At 41.7% G+C, this 21717-nt stretch overlaps 1 protein-coding gene across 3 annotated transcripts in view; it reads right to left on the bottom strand.

Annotated features, from left to right (window-relative positions):
• nipal4 (NIPA like domain containing 4) overlaps window positions 1-16751 on the bottom strand; it is a 32989-nt gene extending 16238 nt beyond the window's left edge. For all 3 annotated transcript variants that reach the window (XR_009655785.1, XM_060936359.1, XM_060936360.1), the window contains exons 1-2: window positions 16454-16751; window positions 2379-2636 (exon numbers count right to left, since the gene is read on the bottom strand). Coding sequence is in view for 2 of the 3 variants with exons in the window: in XM_060936359.1 (XP_060792342.1) it covers window positions 2379-2636; window positions 16454-16493 (298 nt within the window). In the remaining variant the exon portion in view is untranslated. The remainder of the gene's footprint in view (window positions 1-2378; window positions 2637-16453) is intronic.
• Window positions 16752-21717: the final 4966 nt, after the last annotated feature.

Raw genomic sequence — 21717 nt, 5'->3', positions numbered from 1 at the left:
ATATGAGACTTGTATGCGATCTCCAATATGAACGGAAAACGACCCAAAAGTGTCCCGCATGCGCAAATTGACACGTAATATAAGCACATCTACGTAATACGTAAACAAAAAAAAAAAAGCGCACTCTTCAAGTTTGCAAGTAAAGCATGGAGATGAGGCGAGACCTGGCGATGTGGTTTTTGTGGCGGCGGCGGAACTCACAAATAATCTGATTAATGTGGGCAGCAGACTAATGAGACCGAAGGTGTCAAATTACTGGAAATTTCCAGAACAATCTTATAATCTTGTAATACAGGATGATTTAACATCCAGGTCCCTACCAAATCCACCATTAGCTTCAGTGCTTAATTTGTAAAGTGGGAGGTCCCGGAGCACAGAGGATGACTGGCCCCGGTGCGAAAAAAAAAAAAAAAGGGGGGCGGGGGGGCGCTTCTGGGCATGTGTTGTAATAACACTGTAAATTAAGTTCATCTGCGAAAAACCCCGCTCACACTCTGCACTTGAGATAGGGACAGTATTGATCGCGGCCAAGAGGCCCTTCAGTTCATCTGGGATGAATTCTCCATTACTTTCCCTGAATTCCCTGAATGCCCTGATGACATGTCGTGGGTCATTAGTGTGCACCCTCCTTTGCCGTAATATACAAACATATTTTGTGGATGTCGTTTCATGAGAGAAATCACCAACAAGACAGATATCAAAATCAGACATTAACACTAAATAAACTTGCATTTATTTATTTAATTATCTCATCTCATCTCATTATCTCTAGCCGCTTTATCCTTCTACAGGGTCGCAGGCAAGCTGGAGCCTATCCCAGCTGACTACGGGCAAAAGGCGGGGTACACCCTGGACAAGTCGCCAGGTCATCACAGGGCTGACACATAGACACAGACAACCATTCACACTCACATTCACACCTACGGTCAATTTAGAGTCACCAGTTAACCTAACCTGCATGTCTTTGGACTGTGGGGGAAACCGGAGCACCCGGAGGAAACCCACGCGGACACGGGGAGAACATGCAAACTCCGCACAGAAAGGCCCTCGCCGGCCACGGGGCTCGAACCCGGACCTTCTTGCTGTGAGGCGACAGCGCTAACCACTACACCACCGTGCCGCCCCCAATTATTTAATTATTATTATTTTTTATTTTATTTTGTTACATAGTCAAGAGAGGTGGCGGATCACCGGATCCAGTGTAAATAGCTGCCGGAGCCAACATCCGAGGTTCTGGAGCACGCTCCGGCTTGCTCCCCCTCAAATTAAGCCCTGATTAGCTCGATCAACTCTATTAAAGTCTATTTAAGTTCTGAAAACCGTACAAATGTTGTTGTTTTCCACCAAAGAGGCGGGATTAGCCAATGCAGAATAGTGATGTTTGTCTCTTGTTGATGATGCATGAATGCGACCTGTCCGGTCAGACTGCAGTCGCATGTGAAAATAACGGATATGCATCGGAATTAGGACCACATATCCAAGCGGCCTGGGTCGCATGTGAAAAAATCGGATCGGTGTCGTTCAGATTGTCAATAACAAATCGGATACAGGTCGCATATGGGCAAAAAAATCAGATATGGGTCGTTTCAGGGTGCAGTCTGAATGTAGTCTAAAATGTTTTTTGTACTGACTCGATAATGTAGAAGTCATAAAATAGTAACCTATAACGATTTTTATGAAAAAAAAAAAAAAACTAGGGCAGCACGGTGGTGTAGTGGTTAGTGCTGTCGCCTCACAACAAGAAGGTCTGGGTTCGAGCCCCTTTCTGTGCGGAGTTTGCATGTTCTCCCCGTGTCCGCGTGGGTTTCCTCCGGGTGCTCCGGTTTCCCCCACAGTCCAAAGACATGCAGGTTAGGTTAACTGGTGACTCTAAATTGACCGTAGGTGTGAATGTGAATGGTTGTGTGTCTATGTGTCAGCCCTGTGATGACCTGGCGACTTGTCCAGGGTGTACCCCGCCTTTCGCCCGTAGTCAGCTGGGATAGGCTCCAGCTTGCCTGCAACCCTGTAGAAGGATAAAGCGGCTAGAGATAATGAGATGAGACAAAACAAAAAAGTGGGTGTCGAAGACTTTTGCACAGTACTTATAAATTCTATTTACTCAGTGTTTGCAACAAACAGCAACTTGATCCAAGCCTGCTCCGAAATGAATTTCTTTAAAAACAAATAACATGCTTGATCTATTATTGCTGACCTTTTGAAACTCTCAGTGAGGTGATGTTTAGGTCGTTTATTTATACAGTATACTATGCATCAACTGTATCGTCTGTTCAGCAGGAAAACTGGTTTGCTTGGAAAGTACTGATCCAAAGTTCAGGAGGTGAACAGATGTAGTACTGGTAGTTTGCACTCATAACAGACTGGTGTACTGCACTGACCTGCCCGGATTTGCCCGTTTTCAGCCAAACGCAGCAGTGCCTTCTTTTTCAGGATCACGCTTCCTCCTATGAGAAACGCTGAGAGTACGGCTAAAGCCAGGCCGATCCAGAAGTTGCATTTGCTCCATTTGTCTGGAGAAAGAGGTGGCGCAGCAGTGGTGGAGTTGTATTCGCTGATTAAAGTCCAGTTGCTGGCTTTGTCGGAGTCAATCACACAGCCAGAGGTGGGCGATGGACAAACCAGTCTTATTACTGTCCCTAAGACATTTAAAAAAAAAAAAGAAGTGCCATGGTTTACAGATATAAAGACGTGCTTTATTACCGCTTTCTTCTGACCATAACGGTCAACTCTACTGTAATATTTGCACTTTTCACAAAGAGTGAATAAAGCATGAAAGGATAACATTTTTGGAGTTTAACCAAGAGATGCTGGACAGTTTTACTAAATGACTGGACCCCTGATTTTAGACTTCTGTGGAGAGTAACAGCCCGACAACACTTCCTGTAATGACTAACAAGGTCAGAGAGGGATTTTGGACGTTCCTTCATGCACAGAATTTCAAGCCCTTTTATATTCCTACCGTAGGTCTGGGAACATGGATGGCCTGGACACGGAGATGACCAATCGCAAAAACTTTTTTTTTTTTTTGCTGCACTAATTCGGTATTGGTTTAGATATATTTAGGGTTATGCCTTTTTTTTTTTTTTTTTTTAAATCAACTGTCAGAGACCATCAGCTTCTGGGCTAAAATACTTAGCCCAGTACGAGGTGATATTTCATAATAAACCCCTTGTTTTAAAAAAAGGTGCTATATGAGTGATTCCGGGCGGCACGGTGGTGTAGTGGTTAGCACTGTCGCCTCACAGCAAGAAGGTCCTGGGTTCGAGCCCCGGGGCCGGCGAGGGCCTTTCTGTGCGGAGTTTGCATGTTCTCCCCGTGTCCGCGTGGGTTTCCTCCGGGTGCTCCGGTTTCCCCCACAGTCCAAAGACATGCAGGTTAGGTTAACTGGTGACTCTAAATTGACCGTAGGTGTGAATGTGAGTGTGAATGGTTGTCTGTGTCTATGTGTCAGCCCTGTGATGACCTGGCGACTTGTCCAGGGTGTATCCCGCCTTTCGCCCGTAGTCAGCTGGGATAGGCTCCAGCTTGCCTGCGACCCTGTAGAAGGATAAAGCGGCTAGAGATAATGAGATGAGATGAGTGATTCCACGCTTATGGGTACTGAAATGGGGACATGAACTTATTCACCTAAAACCATTTCTTTTTTTACCATCAGGTCACAAAACATGTAATCTTTAATGAATGATATGTTAAAAGATAACTTTAATTTTCTGAGATGTAATAAAAACATATTTATATGCCAAAGTCAAGCCTATGAGTTCCAAAATGATGTCTGTTCCATTACTTCTGTTACGATTGTCCATCTCGCGTCTGTTACAAATTAATTACAATCTAGCTATATACCATGTTCATCTTATTGAAAGAATGTGTATGTTTATTCTACTACACATGTTTATTAATTATATTTGCTAAAACATCACCTTCCTATGTTTCAAAAAGTAATTCTACATTGTTAAAATTGAGAATATATATGTCCACAACACTTCTGTTACGTTCTGACTTTGGCATATAAATATGCTTTTATTACATCTCAGAAAATTAAAGTTATCTTTTAACATATCATTCATTAAAGATTACATGTTTTGTGACCTGATGGTAAAAAAAAGAAATGGTTTTAGGTGAATTTTTAAAAATAAGTTCATGTCCCCATTTCAGTACCCATAAGCGTGGAATCACTCATATGTAAGAATTTTAGTTTAGTTAATTTCTCAATTGTTTTAAAATGGACAATGTGAAGAAATAAAGTTTTGATATTATGTCAAAGACTTCAGCGTTTTGTTTTGCAGAGATAGTTACCGACATTAGCATGCTAACCAGCTAGCCGAGACAGGATAGACCATCCAGCTCATAATAACACGCATCTCAAGAGGCAATAGTGAATCATTGTAGTGTCCAATCTGTCTGCAGTACAAAACAGTATGAAGAAATCAGTGGGCGTTACACATTGACAGTGAGTGGCACAAGCTTGCGTTCTGAATTCGTACAACAGCAACTAAGATGTGAGCTTTAAAGGAACAGTCCACCGTACTTCCATAATGAAATATGCTCTTATCTGAATTGAGACGAGCTGCTCCGTACCTCTCCGAGCTTTGCGCGACCTCCCAGTCAGTCAGACGCGCTGTCACTCCTGTTAGCAATGTAGCTAGGCTCAGTATGGCCAATGGTATTTTTTGGGGCTGTAGTTAGATGCGACCAAACTCTTCCGCGTTTTTCCTGTTTACATAGGTTTATATGACCAGTGATATGAAACAAGTTCAGTTACACAAATTGAAACGTAGCGATTTTCTATGCTATGGAAAGTCCGCACTATAATGACAGGCGTACTAACACCTTCTGCGTGCTTCAGCAGCGCATTGATATCTGAGCTCCGTATCAATGCGCTGCCGAAGCGCGCAGAAGGTGTTAGTACGCCTGTCATTATAGTGCAGACTTTCCATAGCATAGAAAATCGCTACGTTTCAATTTGTGTAACTGAACTTGTTTCATATCACTGGTCATATAAACCTATGTAAACAGGAAAAACGTGGAAGAGTTTGGTCGCATCTAACTACAGCCCCAAAAAATACCATTGGCCATACTGAGCCTAGCTACATTGCTAACAGGAGTGACAGCGCGTCTGACTGACTGGGAGGTCGCGCAAAGCTCGGAGAGGTACGGAGCAGCTCGTCTCAATTCAGATAAGAGCATATTTTATTATGGAATTACGGTGGACTGTTCCTTTAAAGCTGCATCAAGTTCAAGACGGTCACCAGCTGGGTTGCCATTGCTTCCATTTTGTGAAAAACTACAATGTTTATATAAAAAATAAATAATAAATAAATTTAAAAAAAAAGCGCCCACCACAATTGCTAAAGTGATGTTATGGGATTAAAGCTTAAGCCTAGGTCACAACCGGACGTACGATTTTTTGGCCATGCGACTTTTGGCGTTTCCCAAATCGCTGCGTTTTTTTTTTATTCGTGGAGAAAGACACACGTTGGCCGTAAGTTTGTCTTGCAACCTGAAAAAAACGTAAGCGCCCGTAGAGTTTGTTTGACATGACAAAGAACCTCTGCGGCCGGTCTACGGCTCAAAAATCAGCACGTCACACGCGCGCCCTCCGTGCGTTTCTTGCGTTTTTTGCACGTAGACCGGCCGTAGGAGCACGTACGGCCGGTTGTGACCGAGGCATTACTTTTCTCCTCTCACGATAGCTCTCACAGAGCGTGCTTTTTTTTTCAGAAAGGCAGAGTTTCCATTTGCTCTTCATGTCATGTGACTTAAATGCGATAAATGCGTTTCTATTTAAATTTTGCAAAATATTGCTTTATCGAATCGTCTGAAAAGCCATCTCATGCGAGCATAAAACCATTTTTGCCGTACAAGTTTTCAAAATTCGCATTTCCATTATTTGTTTGCTCCTTCAAATTGCGCATTAAGCAGGTTAATGGAAACACGGCTAGTAACGCGTGCTGAAAGGGTCACTAGATTTAACTGCCAAGTTACTAAAGGGGGTCTAAAAAGTCACAAAATCTAGCAACGTATTTGGCCCCAGAAACGACTAATGGTATCAGACTTAACATGATAGAAGCCACCCCCATCCCCAAAAAAAGTTAACTTTGGTGTTACTTTCCACAGCTCTTAAGGCCTCTGCATGCTCATGCGACAAGGCTTTCGCAGATAGCTTTTCGCAGACAGTTGTAATTTATTGTTGAGCGGGGACAATAGGCGTGCGCGATGTTATTCACCGGCACAACGCAAGGGGGCGCGAAGTCGCTAGGAGTAGTTGGTGGGTGTGGTTAGTGGAGTGTTTATCCTCCGGTTACTTATAATGACTAGAACTTTTTTTTTTATAATGACTAGAACTGGAGTCGTATAGATGTCCGTACTTCCTCAATCAACCGCTCTTCATGCTGCTCCAGCTTCGCTCGTGTTTTTAAAAATGCCGGTCGTGAAAACAAAACAAACCGGGAAAGTAGGGAAGCGGAAGTGCGTGTACAGCGGATGTAGAGTGGACCAATCAGAGCCCTCTTGTCTGCGGCGCTGTCTGCGAGGCTTCTGCGGTGGTCACAATTTTTGGGAGGTGCGCGCAGAGCGTCTGCGAAGGTGGGGGGGCTACACAGACACTGTCTGCGACGCTATCTGCGAGGACTGGGTTGTCAGCATAAATTGGCCTTTAGGGAGTAAAGGGATGATGTTCGATGCTGAATTTGCAGTGATCGCTTATAAAAAGTAGCTAATCATATAACATCACTGACCATGTTAATAGGTTTGCCAAGTTAGCGGTTTGTTGGCACACGGTTCAGACCACTCAGAACAGCTGTATATGACAAGCTCAATCATCTTTTCCTCTAGCTACATACCAAAGTAAACATTTGCATTTCACGTGCATTTCTTTGTTTCTCACAATGCGGGTGGGCACTAAACATTCTGGTGATGTACTGCCCCCTATTGCTTTGGAGTATGCAAATACTTGCATATGGCACCTTTAAGGATGACAATTTGCATTTACAAGAAGCTGCCTTTGTTTGTCACATGTACAGTACACTCGAGCACAGTGAAATTCCTCCTCTGCATTTAACCCATCTGAAGCAGTTAAAACACAAGTGGGCAATGAGCGCGCACACATACCCAGAGCAATGGGCAGCGATGTTACAGCACCCGGGGAGCAGTTGGGCGTTAGGTGCCTCGCTCAAGGGCACTTCAGCCATGATACAGAGGGAGGGGAAAGTGCTGTTCATTCACTCAACTCCCCTCACATTTTTCCTTCCGGTTGTGGGAATCAAACTGGCAACCCTTTGGGCCCATGGCTGCCCCCATGGTAAACAAAATCTTTGAGGTCAGCATATTTGTTTCTTGTTTTTGAGAGAAAATACTAATATTTATGAGAATAACCTGTTTAAAAAAGGGAAAAAAAGTAGTTTCTTTAAAGGACATGGGACATGAAACATAAATGCACGCTATATCAGTTTCTTTCCATTAAAAATATGAATTAATTGCATCAACAAATACAAAATCATCTATTAAATTCAGCAAAATCGTTATAATTATATGGCATTTCTGCTCGAGCTCCCATATGCATATTTTACAACCGGAAGAGCCGCTGTCACGTGATCATACGTCACAAAAACTTTCGGGTACAGCACAAGCGGGTAGATGAATGGAGAAGTGAATGACAAGAAAATTGTTTTTATAGTCTTTAACGTACATTGAACATCATGGTGTATTGTGCTGCTTATGGTTGCAATAATTCCAATGGGAAATGCCCTGGAGTAAGTTTTTTTGCATTCCCCAAGGACCCGAAGCTGAGGAAAGTGTGGGCTCACTACTGCCGTAGAAAAAACTTTGCACCTACTGTTTCCCACAAACTGTGTTCGGACCATTTCACTGAGGATTCTTTCAACATTAATACTCAGGTACTGAGCGATATTAATTGCCAAGCCAAAAATTTAAGAGGCCGTATAGCCGGGTTCATGGAGGCAGTGATAGCGCCATAATATACAGGGCCTAACATTACTACAACTGTAGAGACAGTCAAGAAATCCTGTAACATTAATGGACATTTAAATAAATGTTAAAGTTATGTTGGTAAGTTTGTTTAACTTTTCTTAATTTTCATCTCTTTCGCCAAATGGCGTAGTGTTGTTGGCTGTGTGATGGCGTTTCGCCATTTTGAATGTTTTCATCTCGGACTCTGGAAGCATTGTATCTCAATCAATCTCGAAAAATATCAGCAAAAAAAAAAAAACTAGCTTGCAACGGACTTTAGCTAGATCTATGATGAACTTTCAATGTATGATACAAAAATAATACTTCTTTCGACAGATCATTAGCCTTTGAGCAGAATTGTTTTTAACTTACCAGGAAGTGTTATCGAGCCGACCGCTTTCAGTTTCATGGGGATTGAATGAACTCTCACTCTCAGAATCATCTGACCCGTCAGAGTAAAGACAAGATCCATGTTCATGTGAATTTCCAGCTATCGGTTCGAATTGATAGGGTCTAACTTCACATCTCTGTGAAACATCGGGAATGTCACTGTCGATGGTGTCCATTTCGGTAACCTGTTTACATTAGATTCCCAAGCGCTGGCTCCTTGGAAAGTTTTTGTGACGTCACGGGTCACGTGACCACCTAGCTCATTAACGAATCATTGTTTTACGCTGATGTATAGAAAAAGTTGAATAATGTGATGATTTTCACATTTTTGAAGCCCTGCAGTGATTTAGATGGCATTTCTTATGTCCTTTATACATAATTATACCCAGAAAAAAAATCCATGTCCCATATCCTTTAATTGTTTAAGTGGAAATGTATGTGTGTATATTGTATAACATAAGTACCTGTATATATGATTTGGTCTATATTATACTAGGGCTGTGCAATTAATCGAATTTTGATCACGATTTCGATTTTGTGTCAAACGATCTCAAAATGCATATAATCGAGTTGAAACGATTATTTTGCCATTTTTCGGGGACGCGCACACGCAATACATTTCCTTCCCGCGGGCCCATGCGCAGACTTGCCGACAACACTCACACGGCGGAAGCAGTGCGTCTATGGCTTTCCACTCACGCAGCTGAAAAGAGGAGAGATTGTGAATTGTTTGGCGCGAGGTAGGCTCGCAAGATGCCAGAAGGAGGGCAGAATCGGTTGGTCGACAAAAAGGGACGAAAAACGTCTGTAATATGGGATCACTTTGGATTCGAAGAATCCGACGTGGAACAGAAGCACAACGTGTGTAAGATTTGCAATAAGGCAGTATCTGCACCTCTTGGCAACACTACAAACCTCTTCAACCACCTGAAACTGAGCCATAAAGTTATTCATGATGAAACAAAAAACAAACAAAAAAGATAAAGCCGATGCCGCCACAACCAGCAAGACAATGCAGCCATCCATTTCAGCCACTCTCTACAATGCCACGAGTTCGGACAGGCACAACGCACTCACAGCATCCGTCGGATATTATTTAGCCAAAGACACGCAGCCTATGTACATTTGTTTTTCTCTGTTTTATGTCAAAAGAATATTTTTATTTTGTTTTATACATCGCAAACTTAAGTTTTTCTAGACTATATTTTCAGTTTGAAAGAAAGGTGAATGTAAATGATCAATAACAAAGAGGTTTTTTTTTTGTTTTAAAGAGAAATGCTGAATAAATGCATCGTTTCAAAAAAATCGTTTGAATAATCGTGATTTCAATATTGACTGAAATAATCGTGATTATTTTTTCCATAATCGAGCAGCCCTATATCAGGGGCTTCAAAGTTTGAGAGAATAGCAGGGTACAAATAATTTACAGCAGGGTGCAAAATGGTAAAATGTCTGCCAGCGGCAGACATAATGCGCGCAAAGCGTGCAGGGATGGATGGATGATATGCAAGTACGAATTTTTCATGGGGCGGGATGGTTTGGAACAGGCCATCTAAAATTGAGATAACATTTACCCAGGACGGGTATTTGAGGCGGGTCGTCTAGCTTAAGCTTGATTAGCGTTGTTACGCACGCCAGTGTTTCCCACAGAAATTTTGGAGACTATGGGGGAGGCGCGGGGGTTGTTTAAAATTGAGTGATATGTTAAATATTAAGTTATTACTGAAAAACTATTGATTAAAAAAACAGACACTGAGAAATGGTCCTATAAACAACTTTGCCAATATAAAAGATTACCAGGACTACAAAAATGCAGAAAAATAAGCTTTACTTATCCAAATGCACCTGTTGGTTCAAACGTTGAAGTGCAGAGAACCTCACAGCACAACATGAAGTTACCTTCAAATATAATATAAATGCCTCAGCTTTCATGTAAGAAAAAAAAAACTATTAATACTAGTACTGTGTGCAGGCAGTCTCTCCTGAAGACTAAATTAAACAATAATTATAAACTAATAAAATAAATGGCTCAGGCTTCATAGAAGAAAAAAAACAATTTGAACAGAATCTCACAGTATGATGCTGAAGCTGCCTAAACAATGGAAAATAAAATACCATTTTGGCAAAAACGTTGGCATCCATTAATTTCTTGTATTAAGTAAAAAAATATGTTGCCAGATACTGCTGACGTTTTACAGCCCAAAATATGTTCAAAACCTGCCAAAATGCACTTAAAACCGCCCAAATTGTGCGTTTTCCTGCCCAATCTGGCAACACAGGCGGCAGTAATGGCTGCACTCGTGTCGAGGATGTAAACACAGTTGACGCGGCAACGGACATACATGACATAGTGGATGTAATTTACGTTCACAACTTTTTTTGCTGTCAGAAATATTTAATATTAAAAATTTTGTGACTCGACTGACAATAGCCGGCGGCATCACAAGCCATAGCCGGCGATTTGCCGCCGGTGACCGGCTACTTTTGAGACCGCTGCTATATTATACCATGTTGGTATGTTTTCTTTTTTGTTTGTTGCTTTTGTATACATTTTTATTATGGCGGAAAGTGACGTTTGATTAGCGGTGGTATAGAGGGTTAGGATTTGATAAGTTATTTACTTCTTCCTAATCCTTTCCGAACGTTATTATGTTATTGCTACGCTATTCTGTTTGTTCATGACGATGTTTTGATTATTGCATTTTTTTTTCTTCTTCTTTACTGTTTGGAAATCAATCAAATGTGAATTATTGTTTGGTCATTTGTTTTAAATATACTTTTTTTGAATCATTACTTGTTGACTTCACGTGTTACAGTGAACACAATGTTAATATTCTCTCCATCTACCAGGACATGTTTGCACTTCCCCAGTAATCATGTTGCTTCTTCATTTTAAAAACTTGTGTAACAGGTTTCAGGGGTCTGTGTTACTGTGAACAAATTTGGTTTCAGGGCTTGGAGCAGCAGGCGTACTGAAAACAACTACTCAGAAATTGGACTCGGTCCACAGACAATATTGGTTCAGGGTATAATGTTTGATTAGGAGGAGTCCTGAACATGCTATCCATAAGTTCAAATATACAAAAACAAACAACACACCCTACCCCACACACATTTATTCTGTCAACACACTTTTTCCTTACCATCACTGTGAGATGATGCCACGGACAGCATTATGAATGTTGCTAAATTAATGCCAAGCTAACCATAGTAACCAAATAAATTAAATAATAATAAAAAAACATTACCTCATGTTTAATCTTGAATAAATATACTCCCAAGTTAGCATAATTATACTAGAAGTTTGTTTATATACTAAGTAACTTTAAAAACGCACAATGGAATTCAACACGATATCACTTTAGATCCATGCATATATTTGAAATTTATGATATTGTATGTAATGCACACACATCTTGAAACATCGATAAAGGACATTTATTGTCAAACTCAAGAATTAATTCACAATAAAAAAATTCAAAGTGACAGTTGGTCCATGTTCGGACCGTCATGCTGGAGATTCTGGGTCTGTGTCGTCCAGGGGTCTCAGCAGCAGTGACTGAGGGGGTCAGGAATCTGTCACGGAGGTGAGCTAGCCTGATGTGCTGATCCTGAACTGGCGTCGTGACTCGAGGCTGACCAGGGCGTGGACGATCCCTGGTGCTCCCTGTCTGTCTGTAACGCTGACTCAAACGGGAAATGGTCGAATGATGAACACCGAAGTGCCGGGCGACCTCTGTCTGTGTACTTCCGGCACGCAACATCCCGATGGCCTGTTCACGTTGATTTTGGCTTAGGCGTGGCATCTTCAATAATGACAATTTTCCCATCATTTCCCCCGGGTATTTATAGGCAAGATTGTGTGTGTACAGTGTATGCAAAATTTGTTTGAAAATTAAAGCCTGTCCATGTCATTGACTACCCGAGTCATATTGTACGTTATTGAGTACAACTCCCTTAAATTCTGATTTGAGCACAGATTTGGAACTTATTCGGGCGGAACGAAGTTATTTTTCCATTGTGATATATTTCTTTTCTTCTTGAGATAAACTCAGCACGAATTCAGCAAGTTTTATCAATGTGCGTTTTTAAAGTTACTTAGTGTATATGCCTGCGACCCTGTAGAACAGGATAAAGCAGCTAGAGATAATGAGATGAGATATACACACAAATCAAGTCATAAACAGAATAGCGTAGCCACAAGGCAGTAACATAATAACGTTCGGAAAGGATTAGGAAGAAGTAAATAACTTGTCAAATCCTAACCCTCTATACCACTGTTAATCAAACGTCACTTTCCACCATAATAAACTATATATACACAAAAGAAAGCAAAATCAACAAAAAATAATAATAAAATACTATAATATATCCAAATGTACCCATACCCACATACCGTATATACACATCAATAGCATGTTACTGTAATTCCTCCTCCCTATACCTCAAAGAGCTGTTCCTTATACCTTTTTTTGAACTGGTTTATAGTTGTACATTTCATGAGTGCCACATTCAAACTGTCCCATAGCTTTACTCCACAAATAGAGATACTGAACATTTTTAACGGTGTCCTAGCACTGTGAATTTTAAATTTCAATTTCCCCCTAAAATTATAGCCCCCTCGCTATCCGAGAACATTATTTGGATATTCCTTGGTACCTTATAATTCCTTACTTTGTACATTACTAAGGCAGTTTTATATTCTATAATATCCCTGAATTTTAAACATTTTGAATTTAAGAATAGTGAATTAGTATGATCTCGGTAACCAGCACTATGAATTATTCTCATCTTATTATCACAGGGCTGACACATAGACACAGACAACCATTCACACTCACGGTCAATTTAGAGTCACCAGTTAACCTAACCTGCATGTCTTTGGACTGTGGGGGAAACCGGAGCACCCGGAGGAAACCCACGCGGACACGGGGAGAACATGCAAACTCTGCACAGAAAGGCCCTCGCCGGCCACGGGGCTCGAACCCGGACCTTCTTGCTGTGAGGCGACAGCGCTAACCACTACACCACCATGCCGCCTGAATTATTCTTATAGCCTTTTTTTGAAGTATACACTACCGTTCAAAAGTTTGGGGTCACCCAGACAATATTGTGTTTTCCATGAAGTGTCACACTTATTTACCACCATAAGTTGTAAAATGAATAGAAAATATAGTCAAGACATTTTTCTGGCCATTTTGAGCATTTAATCGACCCCACAAATGTGATGCTCCAGAAACTCAATCTGCTCAAAGGAAGGTCATTTTTATAGCTTCTCCAAGAGGCTGTCCACACGGCAACGGATTCAGGTGAATCTGATAAAATTGTTTATCGCTTCGGCCTGGTGTCCACACGGCACCGGCGTTTTGGGTGCCCCAAAACGATATTTTTTGAGAACAGGTTCCAGAGTGGAAAAATCTGGCAACGGCGCCAGATATATTTATTTTCAGTTTGAAAGAAAGGTGAATGTAAATGATCAATAACAAAGAGGTTTTTTTGTTTTAAAGAGAAATGCTGAATAAATGCATTGTTTCAAAAAAATCGTTTGAATAATCGTGATTTCAATATTGACTGAAATAATCATGATTATTATTTTTCCATAATCGAGCAGTCCTATATTATACCATGTTGGTATGTTTTCTTTTTTGTTTGTTGCTTTTGTATACATTTTTATTATGGCGGAAAGTGCAAGTGCTCTGTTTGTAACTGCAAGTGTGCCCACGTTCCAGGCTCTAATGAGAAACCTCATGTTCAAATTTATGTGTAGGTTAACAGTATCAAGAAATGCCATCATAATGTGTTTAACTAGTATTAAGGAAAATGATACCCAATACTGTTCTGATATTTGGAAATATTGGAAGAGCCAATTGTATGTATCTTCAATTTGATTTCTTTTTATATATATATATATATATATATATATATATATATATATATATATATATATATATATATATATATATATATATATATATATACACACATACACACACAGGGTGCGATTTGTCAAAAAACCAGAAAGGGGGATGTTTTTTTTTTTTAAATCATAAAAGGTCACAAAATTAAGGTAACAATAGGCTAACAGCTCAATAACATCCGATGATATCAAATGAATAACACTAAATGAAAACGAACGAACACTAAACCAGAGATAGTAAATTCATCTTCCTATCTCTCTGACTAAATACACAAAGACTAACACAAAGTTCGCATTGCTTGTCGCGTTGCTGTGATGTTTCTCTCCCTCCGGATTAAATGGACAGTGACTCGAAAATCACTAAAATACATGAATACTAAATGAACAGTTTGCTCTGATGGCGCAGTTCACATTGTGCGCAGCTTTCCGATTTAAACTGTTTTTTTCTCATCCTTATACTTCCTGTTTCATGGACTGTAACAGATTTGCTTATTTTAATACAGAATTTACTTTGAAATTATAATCAGACACTCCAACGCCCCCCCTAAAAAAAAAAACCCGCCATAAAAAAGGCGGCATCCGCCAAAAAGCGTGCTGTTTGCATCCCTGCAGATACATTGATACATTGTAGATAATAATATCTTTGCGTTCTATGAGAACGCAAAGATATTGTTATTATCTACAATGTATCTATTTGCTGGGGACGTTCGTGAACATCAAAGCTGCCACTTCGGGTCATTTTGAAAGTGAGTGCAATGTAGACCATAGAAAACTGTCACAACATGCCTGTCATGTCAACTTTTTGGGGGGTTTGTTCGTTTTATTGACGGGGTTGTCCCCGAGGATTTTTTTTTCAGCAGAGATAAAAACCAGAGGGGGGGATGATCCCTCCCATCCCATCACACCCAGTATATATATATATATATATATATATATATATATATATATATATATATATATATATATATATATAAAAACATATTATAATGTAAGCAGGGCCGGATTACGGGGGGTCTGGGCCCCGGGGCCAGGAGTTCGCAAAGGCCCCCCCCCCACACACACACACACACACACAAAGGCTACTGAGGTCGCAAACTAGCAGAGGGCAACATGTGAATGAAGTAAATAAAGTGACATGTGAACATACTGTATGTTTAGAACATTAAGGCATACAATGTTAGTGATTAAAGATATATGTATTGTGCCAAGAAGTTAACAAGGAAACTTCAGGGCCAGGGGCCCTCTGATTGCCGTCCCCCGCCACCCACCCCTTCCCTCTGTTTTCTTCAGATATGCCCTATAACAGTGCAAGTAGTCATAAGATCCTACAGAATAGAGGCCCTCTGATGTCACAATTGGCATTGGCATCGCTATGGGCCCCCCCGGGCCCCTGCCCCACTGGCCCGGTCCGTAATCCGGCCCTGAATGTAAGTGTTTTTCTTGTATGTACAATTTTGGACCCTGAGTCTGTAAATAAAGTTTATTATTATTATTAGGGCGGCACGGTGGTGTAGTGGTTAGCGCTGTCGCCTCACAGCAAGAAGGTCCTGGGTTCGAGCCCTGGGGCCGGCGAGGGCCTTTCTGTGTGGAGTTTGCATGTTCTCCCCGTGTCCGCGTGGGTTTCCTCCGGTTTCCCCCACAGTCCAAAGACATGCAGGTTAGGTTAACTGGTGACTCTAAATTGACCGTAGGTGTGAATGTGAGTGTGAATGGTTGTCTATGTGTCAGCCCTGTGATGACCTGGCGACTTGTCCAGGGTGTACCCCGCCTTTCACCCGTAGTCAGCTGGGATAGGCTCCAGCTTGCCTGCGACCCTGTAGAACAGGATAAAGCGGCTAGAGATAATGAGATGAGATTATTATTATTAAATCAAGAGTCTCAGTTTAGTTGGCTGGTTTTCCTCGTTGGGAGCAGCTAAACATCCCCACAAATTCAAAAGCTAATATTATAATACGTGATATTATATACATTTCAATACTTCGCAAAACAAACAAACAAACAAACAACTCCAAAACTAATCTTCCTCTTACTATATGCGCGTGCACGCACACATTCACATATACACGCAGCACGCGCGCAGAAACATCAACACAACAAACTCGCCCCCGAGCCGCTTCCGGTTTGGCAATAACATGAGAAAGTGTTATAAAAACAATCTATAATATTAATTTCTCTTACCATTCCCTTCTGAACTGGAAGTGAGGCGAATCACCAGCATGCTCTCTGCTTCCTCGAAGCTATAAAGTAGCCTAATGAACACTTAATCAGCACACAGCAAATGAGTTAATCCGTTTGACGAGATTTCCATTTATCACCCCTGAGCGCGGACCTAATTAATGTTTACCTCAGTGTTGGTTTTGCTTTAATTCTGTTTAAGATCCACAGGGTGACATTATATCCGAGCAGAGCTTCAGATGAGTCAGTGTTGGGCACAACAAGTGTGTGTGTGTGTGTGTGGAGCTACCGGCACCGCCCGAGCTCACCTAGCCTGCAGCATGAACCTTCTTCCTGAGACACAAACCAAACACCACACTGAATTTCCTCTAATTGAGCAACTGAATTCAAAATAAAGTGATAACTGCTTATTTAATGAACCATTTTATAACTTTGATGTATGTTAGGGTGCATCAGTTGCCCTCACTTTCATAAAATCTGATGCATTTTTGTTTGGGTGTTCCTTTTCACCAATAAAGACATCCTGTACAATTTTTTGTCCAGATTCAAAAGTCTAATGGTGGCGCCATGAGGTTCTTTTTTTTTTTTTTTTTGCCAAAAAACGCTTATTTTATGTTTTCGCGTAAGGTTTGAATCACAATGTTGGACTCCATTTATTGATTTCTTGTGACCCAGAGATCATGTTAAAGTGCCATTCCACCATTGGATGTATTCTTTGACATAAAATACAATATATTTTATGACAACATGACTAGACAGGGTAGTGGTTAGCGCCGTCGCCTCACAGCAAGAAGGTCCGGGTTCGAGCCCCGTGGCCGGCGAGGGCCTTTCTGTGCGGTGTTTGCATGTTCTCCCCGTGTCCGCGTGGGTTTCCTCCGGGTGCTCCGGTTTCCCCCACAGTCCAAAGACATGCAGGTTAGGTTAACTGGTGACTCTAAATTGAGCGTAGGTGTGAATGTGAGTGTGAATGGTTGTCTGTGTCTATGTGTCAGCCCTGTGATGACCTGGCGACTTGTCCAGGGTGTACCCCGCCTTTCGCCCGTAGTCAGCTGGGATAGGCTCCAGCTTGCCTGCGACCCTGTAGAAGGATAACGCGGCTAGAGATGATGAGATGAGATGAACTGATGCACCCTAATGTATGGTATATACACTACCGTTCAAAAGTTTGGGGTCACTTTGAAATGTCCTTATTTTTGAAAGAAAAGCACTGTTCTTTTCAATGAAGATCACTTTAAACTAATCAGAAATACACTCTATACATTGATAATGTGGTAAATGACTATTCTAGCTGGTTTTTGGTGCAATATCTCCATAGGTGTATAGAGGCCCATTTCCAGCAACTCTCACTCCAGTGTTCTAATGGTACAATGTGTTTGCTCATTGCCTCAGAAGGCTAATGGATGATTAGAAAACCCTTGTACAATCATGTTAGCACAGCTGAAAACAGTTTAGCTCTTTAGAGAAGCTATAAAACTGACCTTCCTTTGAGCAGATTGAGTTTCTGGAGCATCACATTTGTGGGGTTGATTAAATGCTCAAAATGGCCAGAAAAATGTCTTGACTATATTTTCTATTCATTTTACAACTTATGGTGGTAAATAAAAGTGTGACTTTTCATGGAAAACACAAAATTGTCTGGGTGACCCCAAACTTTTGAACGGTAGTGTATATAAATATCCTATCCCTATCTAGCACCTGTTAGCACTATGCTAAAGGAAACAAGGTGCCTCTCTATTATGGTGCCTGGATATCATACAGCTGGGGAGTGGGATATCTGAGCTTGAGGCAATGAATAGATAACACCAGGGCTTTTCTTGGCTTTCATGAAGCTACTGTATTAAGACTCAAGACAAGAAGAACATGACACGCCTGGGTGCGACGCCGAAACTATGCATAAGTCATGGCGTCATGCTCCATTAATCCACAGCCTGAAAGGATCTTGATGATCTAGAGTGCATCGTGACACAGAGTACCCCAGTTTTACACTTCAAGAAATGTTTAAAACATCTAGGGAAAGTTGGGTTTAGGGTATGGACGAAGGTGGAAAACTACACACGTTTCCCCCTAACATGAAAATTGACCTCTTGGCCACTGGAAATAGTTTGCCTTCATTTTTAGCAGTTTCATGCCGGGATCAGAGACTGCATGATATTTTTGTCTTTCGTGATGGTCGTCATGGTGACACGGCGGTGTAGTGGTTAGCGCCGTCACCTCACAGCAAGAAGGTTCTGGGTTCGAGCCCAGCAGCCGGCGAGGGCCTTTCTGTGTGGAGTTTGCATGTTCTCCCTGTGTCTGCGTGGGTTTCCTCTGGTTTCCCCGACAGTCCAAAGACATGCAGGTTAGGTTAATTGATGGCTCTAAATTGACCGTAGGTGTGAATGGTTGTTTGCGTCTATGTGTCAGCACTGCGATAACCTGGCGACTTGTCCAGGGTGTACCCCGCCTTTCACCTGTAGTCAGCTGGGATAGGCTCCAGCTTGCCTGCGACCCTGCACAGGATAAATGGTTATGGATAATGGATGGATGGTCATCATGTCAGATTAGGCAATCATGGTGCCATAAGTTCTTGCCGTGTTTCAATTAAGATACTGGCAACGCTACAAGTTTGACCCTGACCAGCCATCATTGACATCTTTGCGTGTCGTCTGCATGGTCAGAAATCAGGAGTCCATTTCTGTCCCCCAAGGTACAATCTACACTGATATACCCCCTAGGGCTCATTTTTGGACCTCAAAGGGCCAAACAGGTACATACACTCACCGGCCACTTTATTAGGTACACCATGCTAGTAATGGGTTGGACCCCCTTTTGCCTTCAGAACTGCCTCAATTCTTCATGGCATAGATTCAGCAAGGTGCTGGAAGCATTCCTCAGAGAGTTTGGTCCATATTGACATGATGGCATCACACAGTTGGCGCAGATTTGTCGGCTGCACATCCATGATGCGAATCTCCCGTTCCACCACATCCCAAAGATGCTCTATTGGATTGAGATCTGGTGACTGTGGAGGCCATTTGAGTACAGTGAACTCATTGTCATGTTCAAGAAACCAGTCTGAGATGATTCCAGCTTTATGACATGGCGCATTATCCTGCTGAAAGTAGCCATCAGAAGTTGGGTACATTGTGGTCATAAAGGGATGGACATGGTCAGCAACAATACTCAGGTTGGCTGTGGTGTTGCAACGATGCTCAATTGGTACCAAGGGGCCCAAAGAGTGCCAAGAAAATATTCCCCACACCATTACACCACCACCACCAGCCTGAACCGTTGATACAAGGCAGGATGGATCCATGCTTTCATGTTGTTGACGCCAAATTCTGACCCTACCATTCGAATGTCGCAGCAGAAATCGAGACTCATCAGACCAGGCAACGTTTTTCCAGTCTTCTATTGTCCAATTTCGATGAGCTTGTGCAAATTGTAGCCTCAGTTTCCTGTTCTTAGCTGAAAGGAGTGGCACCCGGCGTGGTCTTCTGCTGCTGTAGCCCATCTGCCTCAAAGTTCGACGTACTGTGCGTTCAGAGATGCTCTTCTGCCTACCTTGGTTGTAACGGGTGGTTATTTGAGTCACTGTTGCCTTTCTATCAGCTCGAACCAGTCTGGCCATTCTCCTCTGACCTCTTGCATCAACAAGGCATTTCCGCCCACAGAACTGCCGCTCACTGGATATTTTTTCTTTTTCGGACCATTCTCTGTAAACCCTAGAGATGGTTGTGCGTGAAAATCCCAGTAGATCAGCAGTTTCTGAAATACTCAGACCAGCCCTTCTGGCACCAACAACCATGCCACGTTCAAAGTCACTCAAATCACCTTTCTTCCCCATACTGATGCTCAGTTTGAACTGCAGGAGATTGTCTTGACCATGTCTACATGCCTAAATGCACTGAGTTGCCGCCATGTGATTGGCTGATTAGAAATTAAGTGTTAACGAGCAGTTGGACAGGTGTACCTAATAAAGTGGCCGGTGAGTGTATATGTCCCCAAACAGTATATAAAGGGTACAAATAGGTACCTTAGAGCAGTGATTCCCAACCACTGTGCCGCGGCACATTAGTGTGCCGTGAGAGATCATCAGGTGTACCGTGGAAAATTATCCAATTTCACTTAATTGTTCCGAAAATTATTATTTATTTACTGCAAATAATTTGTCTTCGTTCGTCTATGCCAGCGACGTATAGTGACAGGCAGAACAATTAAATACTCTTCCACTAGATGGCAGCAGGTAGCTAATTAACCTGTGCATCTACCTGTTGCCATTCAAACAATAGAATTAGTAATGCTTCGGGTGTGACGACAGCAGTGATACCGATGGATAAATATTTGAAAAGAAAAAGTACACAATCCAAACTGGGTCCTAGAGAAAATTCTGACCCAGATGAAGGCCCTAGTATGAGTAGAGGTCAGAAGAAAGCAAAAAAAGTGATTTTCCACAACCTACGGTATCTATGCGAGCTGGGCTTTTCAAGCATGACTGCTATAAAAACTAAAAAAGGAGAGTGACTCAGAGCTGTTGAGGAAGATCTTCGTGTGTGTCTTTCTTCAATTCCTGCGAGTATATCAGCTTTGTGTTCAACTAAACAGGCCCAGGTTTCACATTGAGTAAGTAAATTGTGAGTAAATCGAGACTAGATGATCATTATATTTCATTATATATAATTTTTGTGACATTTTTGTTTGGTGGTGTGCCATGGGATTTTTCAAATGTAAAATATGTGCCGTGGCTCAAGAAAGGTTGGGAAACACTGCATTAGAGAGTACTGCCCCAGTGACAAGTCATTGCACCCCTCAAGGTAAAATAACGGAGGAGGGTTAAGAAATTGTCAACCGTGGCTATCAAGGAGTTGTTAAACTTGGCGAGAGGAAAAAAAAAGTTCTGACATGCTAGACTTTTCATTGGAGTGTTGTGGGGCGGCCTACCGTAGACACCACATCGCTGCTCTTCATTTGTGTCACACAACAAGGCCTGTTCATCTTTCCACGAAGTTCATATTCGGGCCTGACAATGGAAATTTGTCAACTATGACAAAATCATGTCAAAATCCAGCTGAATTTGTGTAGTTCTTGGTATGAGAGGAAAAACATTTCCTTGAAACAAAGCCTTCACTCTTTATTAAGTCATCAGGATCAGGATTTTCAAAATAAATTCATTCCTTTATTCGTTCAACTTGAGTAACTGTTTTAACTTCAGCAGGATTATTGTTGGATCTAGAATCCATCCCAGGAATACTGGGCACAAGGCAGTAGACTTCAGTCTGGATGGGACA

The sequence above is a fragment of the Neoarius graeffei genome, chromosome 12 (genome assembly GCF_027579695.1).
Source record: "Neoarius graeffei isolate fNeoGra1 chromosome 12, fNeoGra1.pri, whole genome shotgun sequence".
Lineage (NCBI taxonomy): Eukaryota > Metazoa > Chordata > Actinopteri > Siluriformes > Ariidae > Neoarius > Neoarius graeffei.
The sequence above is the reverse complement of the archived record's forward strand: the minus strand, read 5'-3'. Positions and strand labels throughout refer to the sequence as shown.